This window comes from Armigeres subalbatus, chromosome 2 (assembly GCF_024139115.2).
Source record: "Armigeres subalbatus isolate Guangzhou_Male chromosome 2, GZ_Asu_2, whole genome shotgun sequence".
Lineage (NCBI taxonomy): Eukaryota > Metazoa > Arthropoda > Insecta > Diptera > Culicidae > Armigeres > Armigeres subalbatus.
In genome coordinates, this window is record NC_085140.1 from 237,642,358 (window position 1) to 237,659,738 (window position 17,381).

At 38.4% G+C, this 17,381-nt stretch overlaps 1 protein-coding gene across 4 annotated transcripts in view; it reads right to left on the reverse strand.

Moving 5' to 3' along the window:
• Positions 1-17,381, reverse strand: part of LOC134211965 (myb-like protein AA) — a 106,957-nt gene that overhangs the window by 15,617 nt on the left and 73,959 nt on the right. For all 4 annotated transcript variants that reach the window (XR_009979171.1, XM_062689390.1, XM_062689387.1 and 1 more), the window contains 7 exons: positions 13,115-13,162; positions 12,455-12,646; positions 12,228-12,358; positions 11,849-11,927; positions 3,145-3,198; positions 2,674-3,067; positions 2,543-2,557 (listed from right to left, as the gene is read on the reverse strand). Coding sequence is in view for 3 of the 4 variants with exons in the window: in XM_062689390.1 (XP_062545374.1) it covers positions 2,543-2,557; positions 2,674-3,067; positions 3,145-3,198; positions 11,849-11,927; positions 12,228-12,358; positions 12,455-12,646; positions 13,115-13,162 (913 nt within the window). In the remaining variant the exon portion in view is untranslated. The remainder of the gene's footprint in view (positions 1-2,542; positions 2,558-2,673; positions 3,068-3,144; positions 3,199-11,848; positions 11,928-12,227; positions 12,359-12,454; positions 12,647-13,114; positions 13,163-17,381) is intronic.

Sequence of the window (17,381 nt, forward strand, 5' to 3'; positions counted from 1 at the left end):
CACCTCGTTGAGAGTCGAGGAGGTCCGGGTGGAAGCTTTCTTTCGGACGCGTTGCACTGTTCGACATCGCTCCCAGTCAACGACGGTGTAATTTATAATGCCGATCAGCTTCAGGTCCTTCCACGTGGTTTAGCCGTGCTCCAGATGAACCAGGTAAAGCTGGTCGCGATATCCCCTCGTCTTGTCGCGACGAGCGAGCTTGTACACGGCTACTGGCTACAGGCCACAGCTCTTGAGTTCCGCAATGAGATCTTCTTCCTTCATGTCGTAGCGCCCTCGCAGCAAAGCCATAAGCGGCTTCGTGCCGGGGTGGTCATGAGTGTAGTACTACATACTTACTCGAGGAACTCCACGATGACGGATTGATGGTGGTCCTTGTTTGACGGTATCACTTTCACGCCCTCTCTGCAGAACCAAAAAGTACATTTCAGCCCCTTAGCGATCAGCTGGCGAAATTTCGGGTGCAAATCCGGCGGATCGGCCTTCACAAGCACGGGCGGACACTTCTCCTTCCTCTCCGGTTGCACCTGCGGCAGCTGCGATTGCTGCTTTTTTCGTTTCTTCGGCGGATTGTCGGTGGTGGATTGGCGGTATACGTTGCTCTGCTGCTAGGAAGGGTTACCCCGACACCGAATCGGTCACCGAGTCTCCCATGACGGGTCCGGGAGAAAATAACGCCAACGCGACGAAGCGAAAGCGTTAACAGCGAACGAACGAGAAAAAACACTTGGAAAAAATGTGCGAGCAAAAGCACGTCCGTACGCGCTGCTGTCACGAACTCGAATCTGATGAACCGTTGTCAGAAAAAGTGTTACATTAACCATTTTTGTCAATTTTGAGTTTTTTACATCAACGGCTTCTACTTTCAAAGATCTACTGAGGGAAAAAAGTGATTTTTGACAACGAAATCTGGAGATATGTACAGTTCAACCCACTAAAATGAGTTTATTTAAAGAAAAATTCAGCAACATAGATGCTTCCCCAACATTCTTCCCCATATTTTGAATTTCTAGCTACTGCCGTTTAGAATGATTTAATAAATGTACATGTACCACTTTTACTGGCGACGATTTTCGGTTTCTGTTGCATTTTGTTCCCATTAATAGTGACACATGTGCATTAGGGTGGCTCAAATTAGTATGGGAAAACCTCCTGGCCACCTCCTTATTCGGTTCTAATTGATGCCCTGATGCTCTGGACAAAATTTCAGCCAAATCGGTCAACGTTTGGGCGGTGCTAAACTCGTTGAAAGTTTATATGCAAAAATGTATGCAGAAACATCCAAAAACAGTGAATTGCAGTTGGACGGCACAATTTACGATGAAGAACTATGATACTCATTCAGATCTTGAAGAATTTAATACAGAATGTTATGCAGAAAACCGCGAGAAGATTAGAGTTTGCCCGGCTAAGTTATTAGCATTTCTCTGTAGTGGGGTTTAAGCAAATTTCGTTTCTTTTACCTTTGAAAAGAAATAAATTCACCCCTACAACACTCCAGTAAAATGCTAATATCTTTGCCTAATAAACTCTAATCTTCTCGCGGTTTTCAGCATAACATTCTGTATTTAATTCTACAAGAACTGAATGAGGATCATTGTTCTTGGTCGTAAATTGTGCAGTCCAACTGCAAATCACTGTTTTTGGATGTTTCTGCATACATTTTTCCATATAAACATCCAACGAGTTTAGCACCGCCTAAACGCCTGGCTGAAATTTTGTCCAGAGCATCAGGGCATCAAATAGAACCGAATAAGAGGGCGGCCCATCAAAAAATTTGAAAAAGTGTTTTTTAAGCTACCATAATGTGCATTTTGCTCCAATAAATTATTTGTCAAGAAAATTCGCATATTTCTCACTACTACCTTTAGGCACATTAGTCATAACATGTTGGTACAGTTGAGTCGCCGAAAATTGCAATTTCGAATTTATTATTCGATTTTTTTTTTTGGGAAAATGCGTCTCCTGTAAAATTTACTCAATGTGACATGTACCTCTTTTGCTGGCACCGCGGTGCGCCAGTTCATTTCGCCTCTAAAAATCCGTATTATGATGATACACATTTTTAATCTCCCTACCTACCTTGTCCCATATAAGGCTAATGTTTCTTCTTATGCTCTCTTTATAAATATCTCCTCTCTCGTGGGAACTTAAACGTATCAGATTTTCAAAAAAAAACTCATTATTTTAGCTTCTATGAGCATAAAACATACAACAAGTGTCGAATCCCTATTTTGTAACCAACAAAGCTCGGATTTTCCAGTCAATCAAGCGCTACTAGTCACCTGTCGATTTCTGAGGTCGTGAGCTACAAATAGAGCACATAAACATCCCACGTACTATTTTTTTACTAACGGTCAGTGCTATCAATAAAAAGCTTACGCCTGCTAACAAGCGCATCATTTTGAAGTTTAAAGCGAAGGTACTGATTAGTCAAAGGATTAATCTAATTGTAGCTTCTAGTGATAAATATTTTAAATAATTTAAATGCAAAATTGAGGCAAACATTTTCTACAATCTAGTGCCTTAAATGATAACTTACCTCGGGTTGAGAAATCTGCAATAGAGTGGAGAAAATGTTAATCACATAACGAGTAGTTCATGAAGTATTAGACAAGTAATTCGATTCAAACGAATATGCATACAAAATTAATATTGTCGCAAATCACTCACCTGTAAATACAATTTCTGGTATCGTGGTGGGGGTGGACTGAATCTGGGGAGCGGTCTGCAAACTAAGTAGTGGTTCGTTACTCCCGTTGTGGTTGTGACTGTTGTACGTGTGGTTGCCCATCGGGCTTTGATGGTTGACGTTGACACTATTCTGCATGGGACCACAGCTACCAGAGTTGAGATGTGGCGACTGCTGCGGGGGCGGCACGTGAGTATGCTGTTGCTGCTGCTGTTGCTGTGAATGCTGCTGCTGTTGTTGTTGTTGCGGCGACTGCTGTTGCTGCGGGTGTGGCTGCGTTTGCTGCTGCTGCTGCTGCTGGTGTGATTGTTGCTGATGCGTTGGATCCGGTCGTAGGTTGAGATCGTTATTGAGCGTCAGATAGGATTCATCAAACTGTTAGTCAAGAAAAAAATATATAAGAGATAAACAATCATAAATACTGTCCGATGGAACAAGCGTAGTTCATTTACCGTTGTGAATACGAGCTGACTTGTCGCAAAGTCCGGTGGTAACGAATTGTCTCCCTGTTTGATGGAAGATAGTAGTGGAAAAATATTAGTTTAAACCAAACTTAGGAAATATGCATTTTTAGAATTTTTAAAAGGCCACGAAGCTACTTTTGCTAAGCTATAGAACATGAAGCTACTGTAACAGAAAAAGAAAATATTGAAATGTTTCTACTGAACGAATGCTAGAAGCGTACGTTAGAATGCACAAAAAAACTAGTACCAAAAAGATATTATGAAAAAAAAAGAATTAGGAAATATTTGAAGAACATTAGTAAAATCCAAACCGATATAAACAGATTCATTAAGATCTATATTGATAAAAAAAATAGAGTGTTTGTTTATCGTGATTATAATCGCGAACGGATTGACTAACTTTTAAGGTTTATTCTTTATTATTCAAATGGGTGCCGCTATATCTGTATAAAAACTCAGGTTCCCCTAGAACTGATTATAAGCTTCTCAATTTTGTTTACACTTTTATTATGCATAATAAGGTGATCACTGGGCCAAATCTCCGGCATGTGTTCAGTATTCTTGCTTCCTAAAATAAATTGTACCTACTGGTTTGCGGCTCTATGCAACCAGCTATCACTTAAAACAGCAGTTTTTAACCTGGGCTACATGTACCCCTGGGGATACCTTTGCCGGCCTCAGGGGGTACCTCGGGCCAAAATGCATAATGACGGATATATTAGAATTCCAATGAAAACTTATAGATACATTTTTGATAATTGTGTAATTTTAGATTAAAAACTTTGTATGGTACATAATGCATGCCAATTAGTAAATCAAAATCTATTAAATCCTGCCCACTACAACCAGTATAGTGTATGAAGGAATGTGGAACAAAAGATCAAAAAGTTGAGTGACTAAAATCTAGAATCTAAAGGTTTGGAAGCCTCCAGTTGAGAGGCATGAAGGCTTTTTCTGAAAAACTTAGTAGCTACGTTAAAAAGTCATGAAAAACCTCCTTCCAAGAAATTAGTAATCTTCATTTTGAGAGGCTTCGAAACCTTCAAAAAACTCGGCAGCCTCCTTTCAAGAGACACGGAGGTCTCCTTTCAAGAGTTTCGGCGGCCTCCTTTCAAGGAGCTCGGAAGCCTCCTTTCAAGAGGCTCGAAAACCTCCTTTTGAGAGGCTTGGAGGCTTCTTTCAAAAGGCTTGGAAGCCTTCTTTCAATAGGTTCGAAGGCCTCCTTTTAAGAGGATCGAAGACCTCCTATCGAAGGGTCGAAAGCCTCCTTTCAAGAGGCTCAAAACCCTCTTCTCGAAAGGCTCGGAAGCCTTCTTTCAAGAGACTCGGAGGCCTTCTTTCAATAGGCTCGGAAGCTACCTTTCAAGAGGATCGAAAACCTCCTCTCGAAAGGCTCAAAAGCCTGCTTTTAAGAGGCTCGAAAACCTCTTCTCGAAAGGCTCAGAAGCCTCCTTTCAAGAAACTCAAAAACTTCTTCTCGAAATACTCTGGAGCCTCATTTCAAGAGGCTTGAAAGCCTCTTTTCAAGAGGTTCGGAAGCCTTTTTTCAAGAGGCGGATCCCTCCTTTGAGAGGCTTGAAAGCCTCCTTTCAAGAGGCTGGAAGGCACCCTTTCAAGAGGCTCGGAAGCCTTCTTCCAATAGGCTCGGAAGCCTCTTTTCAAGAACCTCGAAAACCTCTTCTCGAAAAGATCAGAAGCCTTCTTTCAAGAGGCTCGAAAACTTCTTCTCGAAATGCTCGGAAGCTTCCTTTCAAGTGGTTCGGCAGCCTTTTTCAATAGGCGGATCCCTCCTTTCAAGAAACTCGGAGGCCTTCTTTCAAGAGACTGGGAGGCACCCTAATTTCACGAGGCTCAAAAACCTCTTCTCGAAAGGCTCGGAAGCCTCCTTTCAAGAGACTCGGCGGCCTTCTTTCAATAAGCTTGGAGGCATCCTTTTAAGAGGCTCGGAAGCCTCCTTTCAAAAGGCTCAGAAGCCTTCTTCCAAGAAACTCGAAAGCATACTTTCAAGAGGTTCGGAAGCCTCCTTTCAAAAGGCTCGAAAACATCCTTTCAAGAGGCTCGGAAGCCTTCTTCCATTAGGCTCGGAAGCCACCTTTTAAGAGGCTCGAAAACTTCTTCTCAAAATACTCGGAAGGCTCCTTTCAAAAGGCTCGGAAGCCTCTTTTCAAGAAGTTCGAAAGCCTTTTTCAAAAGGCGGATCCCTCCTTTTGAGAGGTTCGGAAGCCTCCTTTCAAGAGACTGTAAGGTACCTTTTCAAGGGGCTCAGAAGCCTTTTTCAATAGGAACGGAAGCCTCCTTTCAAGAGGCTTGAAAACTTCTTCTCGAAAGGCTCATAAGCCTCCATTCAAGAGGCTCGAAGAATTCTTCTCGAAATGCTCGGAAGCTTCCTTTCAAGACGTTCGAAAGCCTTTTTTTTAAGAGGCGGATCCCTCCTTTCAAGAGACTCGGGGGCCTCCTTTCAAGATGTTCAAAAACTTGGTCTCGAAAAGCAAGGAAGCCTTCTTTCAAAAGGCTCGAAAGCATCCTTCAAATAGGCTCGGAAGCCTCCTTTCAAGAGGCTCGGAAGTGTGAATCGGCGAGGTAATTTTATATTGTATTTGATTACCGGGAAACTTTTTTTATATTTCCATTGAATGCCCACGTAATTTTCGAATTCCATTTTATCTTCCGCCAGCGGTTTCTTTGAATTGTCTCCAAAAATTCTTCTTAAAGTCTAAGCCTACACAAAACTTTCAGAGATTTTTTCCATTGATTTCCCCTTTATTTTCTTCAGGAAATTCTTCCATGTTCCCTTCGACATTTTCTCGGAAAATTCTTCGGAATTTTCTCAGAAGACCGAAGATTTCCTCATGTTTTTTCTCAATTTCCCCAAGAAAGCGAGTTCCGAAATATCTTCGAAATTCTTTCGATGTAATTTTATCTTCGGAATTTCCTCAAAAAAACTCATCATTTCTTTTCTACGGAAAATAGTTTGGAATTTCTTTGGAAAATTCTTCAGAATTTACACGAACAATTCTCAAGCGTTCCTTTAAGAAAACTGTTGGGATTTACTCTTGAAATTCTTCGGATTTTTTTCAGGATTGCTTTCAGAATTTCCTCGAGAAATTCATTGAAATTTTCTAGGTAAATGCTTTGATATTTTCTCGGGGAATTTTTAGGAAAATGTTTACAAGGCTGGTAGCGATGGATGTCGTTCAAAATAATGACTTTAGTTACCAACGATGAAAAAAAGTGAATAAATAGTAATTTTCAGTTGCAGTTGCAGTTGCAAAAAGTGACCAAATTGTGACTTTTGTATGAAGTTTTCAATCTGGTATCGAGCTACAAGTAGCATTAGCATTGTTATGGTGTAATTCATAGATTGGAAACTCGTGTTTTTTTTAAACCTTTTCTAGAATGCTATCAGGAATCAAGACAAGGCAAAAAAAACAAAACCATGAGGATTACTGCTACTGGTCATGCCCATTTTTACCGTAAGTAGGGAGAGCATGGAAGCAAGATGCAAGTGACTTTGTGACACCCTCATAAGTACCACTTATAAGTAACACACCACGAGAAGGTATCTACCCGGCGTCATGGGAACGGGTAGTAAGTTACAAGTTGTTACACAAAATTAAGTTTATAATTACAACAACTAATTGTTGTTGTTTAATACGAGCTCAAAGTTTTCTGTAAAACAGCAAAAGAATGATAAAATTATTCCTGGACAGAAATATGTTTGGACTCCCAAAGCTTTGAAGTCTTTAGTAAGACTATTTGTTTGAAAAATATAAAGTATTTGAAATAATGTAGAATTTTTTTCAAACCTTATCAGAGTCCTTCTTTTCAGTTAGTTCACAAAGTCGCAAGACATTTCTGATCCAAATAAGTCATTATCCAAATTTTGGAGGACACTCAGAGCAAGAAAAAAAATCGAATGAGCATGGTGAAGCCATGACGATTTTTTTAAGCATTGTAAGCGTTAACCTAGGAGTTAAGCGGAGGTGAAGAAATTGGCCTTTAGTACAGTAAAAATGACCACCCTCATAAGCAAAAATGAGCAGCGTCGTGTCAATTTCTTATTTTTTTTTAGCTTAGCTTAGCTTAGCTTAGACTGACTGTACATATCAATGGTTGCTACTCCGTGATTGATCAGAGCTGGTGCGAATTGCACTTCGATCCAAGTGAATAGCCAATAATTAAGCATTTTTCTTCCTTCACGACATCCTGCTCTTGATCCGCAACAACATTTTTTGCAAAGCCTGCGTAAAAAAGCCCAATCCAACTAGATCCTGATGTCATATTAGATGTCATGTCCTGATGTCATTATTATTCATTCGTCGATAGAAGATCCTTCCGCACGCGATGGTATATGAGCAAATCAAACCACCTTTCTTTTGCCAGTGAAGATATATCAGCTTCCACACTGATATTCTTTACTTTAATAATTACTTTAATTTGTTTAAACCGTTGTTCAAGTGTTTTTTTTAATTGAAAATAAGTTTAACACTCAAATACCTTTGGAAATTTCTTCGAAAATTCCTTTATAAATTCCTCCAAATTAGAATTCGTTTCGAAATTATTCCTGCGTGAATTTTGTATGGTTTATTGAAGGAATTTCCTAAGGACCTCCTGGAGGAATTTCTGAAAAAAAATTAAAGACCTTTCCGAAAGGTTTTCTAAAGGAATCCCTGGATGAATGTCCAAATTAATTCCTGATGGCTTTTCTAAAGAGATTTTCGAAGACATTTCTGGAGAAATTTTCGACTCAATTCTTCGAAAAATAACCGAAAGAGAACCTGAACAGATTTTTAAAATGAATTTCAAAGAGGTGAACCAGTCATCAGTCAATGGTTGAATACCTCTATAATAAACTTTGTTTGACCATTATCGTCTCTTTCAGTCGTATAAAGCAGCTAAAATGTTGTTGCGTTTATTTTCCGACGGAGGCTACGTTTTGTTGTGTGTGTCCTGTATGACATAACGTTGTCAATTAACATTGGCGGCTCACTACGGTTCATACGTCTCAATATTTTTGTACTTGTTGTAAATGTTTCTTGGTGTTGTTCAAGCTTTATTTCACCTTCACTTTCGATAACGGCTTCTCTGATTTTATCGCGCACTAGTGATGGCGTATCTATCTGTTTAATTGACAACGTTATGTCATACAGGACACACACATACACAACAAAACGTAGCCCCTAAATCCCTGAAGAAGGTGAAATATACACCGAAACGTCGGAAAACAGACGCAACAACGTTTTAGCTGCTATATAAGACTGAAATATCCGATAATAGCCAAACAAAATTAAGCACAACAGTCGAAAGCATCACATCAACTCTATAAAAAAGAATAAAAAAAGATTTTTTGATGTAATATCCGAAAGAATTCTGAAAGGAATACACGAAGAAATTCTTCTCTGGAATACTTTTGAAAATTTCTACTCATGTAGATGGGTACACTTCCCCACAGTTGTAATGGTTTCGACGCACCTCAAAGAAGTCATCTCTCAGAAAGCTCGTAAAGGATTACGAATATATTTATTAGTCTGTTGGATTACATTGTTGAAAGGAGATTTTCTCTATCCCGCGGGCTTCGCGTGAGTGTCTCTGCTTACGGATCTGTTACGGATCTGGTTTTTGCCCTTCATTCAGCAGTGCATTTAGAGCAGAATAGTAATTTAATTCGATTGTATTATTGGGTGGAGCCGCATGCAGAGCAGACTCACGCCAGGATGATGGATAACTACATACATACATACATACTTTTAAAAATTTCAACAAAATTCCTTCGGAAATCATTTTAACAATTCCACTGGAACTTTTCCAAGTATTCCATAAGACATTCCATTCCCTCGGAAGTTAATCTAGTAATTCCTTCGGATTTTCTCCGCTATTTCCTTCCAAAACTCTAGGACGGATTTTCAGATATCTCCGTACGAATTCCTAGAGCAATTTCCGAAGGACCTCCTAAAGGAATTACCGACATTCTTAAATTTCTTAAAGAATTGCTTTAGACATTCCTCCAAGAATTCCTTCGGAATTTTTTCCAGAGATTCCTTCGGAAAATCCTCCAGAAATTACAACAAAGAATAATCCAGAAACTCCTCAAAACTCTAAGGTTTTTCTCCTGGTATTCCTTAAGAACTTCCTGGAAATTATTTCAAGAAAACCAAGAAATTTCTTAAATAATTGTTTTTCAGAACAATTCTAACATTTACAAGGAAGAGTGAAGGAAATGTTCAATATGTGGTGGGTCACGTGCCCAATCGTGCTTCAGCTTCAGAAGCCAAAAGACCATTTTAGCATTCGGATATCACGAGGCTAACACAATTTTTCTCTTCTCTTCGCAAACTCTTCGGGTTTTTCTGGGAAAAATCGACAAACGATTCAATATTTTTGGGCAACTTCTTTAAAAATACTTTCTTGCTTCTTAGAGGCCTAGGAAATTATTAATTATTTTCGAGCGTCTTAGGGGAAAATGTTACACAGTTTAAAAAAAAAGTCGATAAACAACACACTGAAGATGTCCACAAGTAGTGGACGAAATACGTATTTGTGTATACACGAAACAAACTAGTGGAAGTAAAAGGAAGATATTTTTTTAAACCTAGGAAATTGTTTCCTAGACTACATGATCGCCTGGGCAGTTTTCCTAAACGCAGAATCAGCGAGAAGGCTTTGTTTACCTTTGGATTATAGGCCGTTAACGCGGGAATTCAGTTTTCTTTTCTAAGCTTAACATACTTTTCAGTAGTTCTAAACTGTTGAAACATTGACACATTACTCTCACCTTCAATAACGGTAAAAGGAAAAATCAGAATTGATTTCTTTTTCAGATTTTTTTATTTGTATTTCTGTGGTTGGTGTTACAATCGTGTCCATTATCAGTCTCTGTATAAAGAAGATACAACAGATCCAAGAAGAACATTCGTAAATTACGTCAGTCTTTAAAAAATAGGTCGAAGAAGAACGGCGACCCTTACACAACATTTCAAGGAGCATAAGGCATGATGACGAGTGATGGAGGTTGAACATGTGAAGTAATTAATGGCTTTGATAGCCATTACTTTTTTTATAGAAAGAACATACTTAAGAAACAAGCATATTAATTGGAACTATGGTGTAACTCAATTAACTGGTAGGGAAGCAAGAATAATTCTCGCTTATTTTTTCAAAAGGACCTAAGTAACATTTTTATCATGAATTAATTTGAGTACTGCAATCAAAAGCTTTCATGTTGTTCTGCTGATTGCGCTATTCAAATTAATTCATGAATAAAATGTTACTTAGGTCCTTTTGAAAAGTTAAGCGAGAATTTCTTATCATTTAAAAAACGAATCATTGTACCATCACCACCTGCCTTGAAGAGGAAGTTATAGGATCGATGCCCACGTAGAGTCTTTTCAAAGTTTCGTGCACACGGCGTTTAAAACTACACAGGTCACAGGTGCGCATCGGGAAAAGTGGTAACGCAACGTCGCCGTTCCGGCACACACATGCGTCTTTTGAACGCCGTGTCCACGCATCATGCACGCATCGTACGCTACGTGGGCATCGAGCCATAAATGCCCTTTTTAGAGGGTCAGAGCACTTTTTAAAATACCGATGAAGCAGATATGGGCTATAATATATACCGACAGTGAAACAATTAATATTAATATTGAGAGATTTATTCGGAATTGAAAATATTGGATTTATGACAACTGTATTACGAAAACTACAACTGCAGAAAACATAACACATGCGGCGTTGAGTTTACTTAAAACAGAATCAATAGCTCACAAGAGATGCAATGATATTAAAAAGGAAAGTAAGCGAATGCACAGGATGGTTTCTTCAGTTTGCACTGACAATTGAATCGACTTAGATTAGAGAACACAACTAATTCAAATATGAAAAGAAATCGATCATTACGCTTTCGACAACAGAAACGATGGGAAACGAAAACGGAAACAGCATGGGCATTAGTATAAGAAAAAATAGAGAGAAATAGATCTTAAAAATGAGAAATATTACTTTTAGAAAGATATTGGTATCAACCTGAACTTGGGCGGTTAATGTACATCCCGACTCGACAAGACTTTGAACCAAAGTAGTCCAGTCCTTTGAAACACACGAATCGTATTAGGCCGGAAGTGCGCACATTTTGCGGTTAGTTTTACAGATGGGCAAATGTGTGTTTGTTTGTGAGTATAGATTGTTTTTTTTTGGGCAATTCAATTCACGGCACGACACGACGGATGATAGTGATGAACGAACGAACCAAGACGGTGATGGTTTTTTGGTTGGTGATGGTAATAGTATTAGTGGGTGGTCGGTTGGAAGGTGAATTGAATCATCATTAGTATAATGAAAATTGCGTTATTGCTGGGAATGTTATTTCATTAATTATTATTAAGTTGGAAAAGAAAAAAATAATAGCAGCTCAGATAAATTATGATTTACTCAAAATGACGTGAAAGATTTAAACAATTCCGAAAGACAAAACATAACAGACGATAGTTCCTAATAGAGTAGAAGTTTTGATTTTGATGAGGGAAATGGTATAGTTTATATACAGAATTTCAAACTAAAGAACATAGCCGTGAATACAGGGACAATGTCTGGTTAATATCAGTGTGGATTTGTTTTCTAATTGGGTGTTTAAAGGGAAGCGAAACGAAAAATTGTATGTATATTGAGGTTTTCTTCTCAAGTTAGAATCACTTACCAAGGTTATATGTTCCAGATGCTGTGGCAGGGTGTTTTGAACATATCCATCGTTCGAGGGATATTTCTCATAAGATTGCCTGAAAATATAAAATATTATTTTTGTGAAATTCCACTTCAACTGGGAGTTCTGTATGGTGACAAGCCCGGTAGGACAAAAAAATTTCCAGATCCAAATCTCCAGCAAACCCAGGAAGAGATTGCCCTGCAGGAAAACAACATAACCCCTGAAGATGATCAACTCCGAGAAGAGCTACTTGAATGCAGTGGCCAGGCTAGAGCACTGCACTAAGCAATTACCTAGGCTAAGGTAGTCAAACTAGTTATAAGAACGTCGAGAACAAAATACAAAAAATGTAAGGATCATAAGCAGTACTCACCCGTTATTACTGCCTATACTATGTGACACTGGACTGCAAGGTGCACTAGAGTTCGAGTCGAGGTTATTCGCGAGCACCAATCCGGGACTTGAACCGGGACTGGGCCGATTTCGGTAGTCTAGCATCATATGCTGAAATGAGCAAAAAAACACATTAATTGCATATTATTCGGCGATACGGTCGTACGAAAAACTACTACTGGCACTACAAGCTTTCGATTCACTTACCGGTGAAATGTTCCCGTGAGATCCATAAATAATATTTTCGGGTGAATTCTGATGATTCGGCGACGACAGACCGTCATTTAATTGACTAAAATTATCGTAACTAATCTGGTCTAGGGTTGGTATTCGCTGCTGCGGTGGCTGCTGCTGTTGTGGCTGTGGTGACTGGCTCACATCGTAAGTGTTGTTGTTACCCTGAATTCGAGAGCCGTTTGTTATCATAATTATACAACAGAGAATATCCTGGAGAGGGGCATTTGCAATGAGAGTGGAATATATTCGTTCCTGGAAGATGTGTTTAGTAGTCTTTTGCAAAAGACGTTTAATTAATGCCAACATATTAGAACGAGTTACATTCCATTATCAGCTGCACAAAACACACGGCTGCATTATTTATACTACACATCGATTCAATGTTACAGTCGGAAAACATCAAAGTGAAAGTGCTTTTGCTGAAATAGCGGCATACATGATGCTTTATTTACAAAGTATGAAATTTGCTCGAGCAAACAATTATAATGATAGAATCAATCAAATAAAACAGACGCGTGTTGCAATGGATAATAAGAGCAGAGGAGAGGAGAAATAAGATACATCAAATCAGTCCGAAGATCGATTTGATGCTTATAATAAAATAAAAGAAATAAAAATAAAATTATATACCTTTGACATAAACGTAAATCTATTGCTATCTGGTACAGATAAAAAAGGCTGCAAAAAATTAATGATGAAAAATGTAAATAATCTAGCACATCAAATGAAACAAGCCTGCAAGCAAAGAACTGAAAGTAATATCAAACTATAGTGATAATATAGCTGTAGTTGTAAGTAATAACATTAAACATCCTTAGTATGTACATAATTGTGGTTAACGAAATGATCTAAAATATTATATGAATTTTGATTTGATAATTTTTTGCATAATGAAGTTTGCAAGTTGTTGGCATAGTTTTATTTTTTACCATTTCTTAATATTTTTTCCTTCTTTTTAGGAGATTTTTTTTTGTAGTAAACACATTCATATAGTACTTCCGATGGCACCGTTTATTCGTCCTCATAGCCTAAAAGCATCGGATAGCCCACATTTTTCTTGTATTGAAGCGGGTTGGCGATGCACATTCAGCCTAGACTAAAAATGCCTGCTAGCAATGTCTTAAATGGCACACGTTTCCACACAATATCAGAAAAATGGAAATATTTTAAAATGTATTCGTGTTACATCCTTATTTGAGATTTTTATAACATCTAATCTGTAGTTCAATCGAAGGTAATTGCCTATTTCCTGGGATTAAACCACCCGACTTGGACGTTAATTTACAATGTTATGAAAACTCATATGTGAATATGTACGTGATGTGGAAGATATTGATTTGGAAAATGTATTGTAGGTAACAACTTTCCCTTCGATGGGACTCGAACCCATGACCCTACAGTACGCTAGACTGGTGCTTTAACCAACTAAGCTACGAAGGACCTCCGTCGGCTCTCGCAACCTAGCGGCTACTGAACGAGCTCGAGATTCCCAAATTGGACGCATAGTCAAATCACTCGCAATCCATTTCTCAAGCCAATACTTCCACAAATTTTCAACTATGTATTCTTATTGTGCACATTATGAGAAATACTGATTCTAGAGCGTAACTTATAACCATAGAGTTTCCAGATAAAGAATCCCGATTGGTGGGCATTCTTTTGACAAATCGGTGGCCATTTTTGGTATGCTATTAATGAGAAATGAAGCTCGTGGTTCCATCAAAAATAATATATTGTCTTGCTAAACCGTTTGCACCACCGGGGACCCATTTGCAGGACCCATAAGTAAGTAGGTAAAAAATCCGTCGTAGCTTCCGGGATGGAATAGAATATTAGTTAGAATTTTCTTTCACTCTTCAGATACTTCTCGATTAAACATTTCGATCTTTCTTATTGCCAAATTAACTTTAGAGATGAATTATAACAAAATCTAAAGCAATTTACTATGCAAGGTGCAGAAGACAGGAATTCTTGGATGAGCTTTGGTGATAAAAACACTGAAGTCTTCTTCAAGAGGAACATCTGACGGAATTTATTGAATCCTAAAATGTTTGAGTTTTTGGCTGAATATTTCTCGAAATCTGTTCAGGATAATATTTTAAGTGGAATCTGAAAAACCGGTGTATGCACTATTAAACGAGTCTCAGCACCTTGTTCAGTGTTTTCACTTCCTCACTAATTTCTTGACTAGGGCATATTTGTTCGCAAGAGTTCTGTTGAAACCTTGTTAGACATTTTTTGTTACATTTAAGAGAAAATTTAGAAGAATACTAGAAAATTTTGTGGATAGAAGATTGAAGAATCCGCAGAGGATCTATAGAACAAAGTAGGGGGGGGGGGGTCTTTTATACTATTAAGCATTCCAAAAGATATCTTTAATATATCTTTCAATATATATTTTAGATAGAAATTTTTAATGAATTAAAATATTTTCGACAAATCAAAATAAAATCTCCCTGAGCAATTTGTAATACCAGGTGAACCTATGAAGGAACTGATTTCAACTGCCCCCACTCAACAGTCCCATACCGTTTTTTCGTATACATACTGAGATAATAGCCATTGAAGTTCCAAATCGCATCCTCCATATTAAACTTCAATTTTGCTTAGTTGTTTATCACTCGATAGATTACCTTAAAACGATTCAGTATCGATCAAACATTTTTTGGATTTGTGCAATCAGGTCATGTAAATTCTTAACGGAACTGTTATGCGGGTACTTTCAATATGGGACACACATGACTTGGTATTTTTTATCACTCATGGACATACAAAATCGCAATTTTTATTATGATTTTTGGAGGTACGTTAGAAATGAACACTACTCTTTGGGTTAACTCAAAAGTGACGAAACGTCAAATGGGACTGTTATGCGAGTGGAGGCAGTGTTGGAGTTGCTCAAATTAGTATAGAAAAAAACCTATTTCAATTTTTTTTGATAGGCAGTTCTCTTATTTGGTTCTATTTCATGCCGTGATGCTCTGGACAAAATGTAAGCCAATGTAATCAACGTTTGGGTGGTGCTAAACTCTTTGGAAATTTATACATCCAGGTTTTTTTACACGGTTTGGTTTTAGTCGTTCAAGACCTTCAGCTTCTATGAAACAATCGAAATATCGTTTCGATAGCTTTGTATTATACTACCAACATGTTTAAAGAGAACAACGAAGGGAACCTAAGCGACATTTTTTCTGTCGTTTATAACCTCTTTTGTCTGGAGAAATTAAAAGAGAACATATTGAGCAATTTTTGGCATAGCGTCAAAAATTATCTCAAGGGTGGTGATCTCAGGACCTTGGTTATTAGACCAATGTGGAATACTAGTCTCGTTGAAAATCCGTAATCGAACTTGAAAATTGAGCTTTTATAAACTACGAACAGTTCTGATATGTTAATGGATAACAGTTACATGACAATACAACTATTAACTTCTAAATGCATTTCCACATATCTAAAGGGATTAATTGGAGGGTATTTCAGCTAGAGTGCGGGGGACCGAATTTCCTAAAGGGGTACCGCACAATAAAAATGTTGAGAACCGCTGATCCTGACAAAACCCACGGAGAATGCCCAAAACACGACGTAAAACTCATAATCGATAACAATTACAACGGCCTGAGACTAATAAATTTCTTCATGGCCAGTGTTGTCCTACACTCAGTGCGAAAAAATCTGCTCTTTGATTTTACTCCATCTAAACGATTTTATAGTCTTAACTAAGTAAAGGCAACTAATAGAAGGATATTTGAATTTTTTCAATGTCATATCAAACTGTCAAAAAAATGCACGTCAGAGCAACAGGAGCTGAAAATACACTCCAGTGAAAACACTCCAGTGTATTTTCAGTGCGCGCGCTCCTGTGACTCTGGTGTGCATTTTTTCAATAGTTTGACATGACAATTAGACAATTCAAATATCCCTCTATTAGTTACACTTACTTAGCTAAGATTATAAAATCGTTTAAATGTAGTAAAATCAAAGAGCAGAATTTTTTGCACTGAGTGTAGGACAACACTGTTCATGGCCAAAGGAGAGTAAAGTGGGCGAAGCAGAATTAGAATTGAGGAGGATGGACAAGCAGTGGAGCCACTCACGCTAGACTAATTGAGAAAAACGGTAAGACCGCTGTAACGCGCTGAGAAATACGGAAGCTTCTAAAAGTTGTGAGTGACCGGCTGAAGGATAAAATCCACCTAGCGATTGAAATGATTCGGGAGAGAGAAAAATGCCGGATGGCCTTATATGTCCTATCTACAAGAAAGGCCACAAACTCGATTGTGCTCTCGACTTCTGTTTAGCTGGCTGCGCTCGTTTACGGAGACATTTGTCAGTGAATACCAAAGTGGTTTTCGAGAAGGCCAATCAACAACGGAGGAGGTGTTTACTCTGCAATACATCCTTGATGAATTCCTGGAATACAAGTTGCGGACTCATCTGTTTGTGGACTTTAATGCAGCATATAATGCTAGAACATGGCTTTCTGGCAAAACTTATTAGGTTGATTCGTGCGACGCTGAATAAGTGCAAATCGAGCGTTAGAATATCTGGTCAGACATCCAATTCGTTTGTTACATTAGATGAAATTAAGCAGGGCGATGCGTCCTCATAGCCCCGAAACGTGCATGTCGAAGATCTGATGTGCGAAGAAACGGAACCATCATCAATAAATCTTCATCGACATCGACATTTATATCGAAGATCGCAGAACATCTACACCTCGTAAAGAAGACTGAAAAAATAGTTTATGATTAAACTCTCTCAAAACTGAGTATCTGATGGCTGGCAGAGAACGGGGCTGCCCAAACGGTATTGGTCCCGGAGTTGTACATGTGTAAATGATGTTAGCCACAAAGTGAAAAGACGTGCTGCGGCTGCAAGTAGGACTTTCTACGATCAA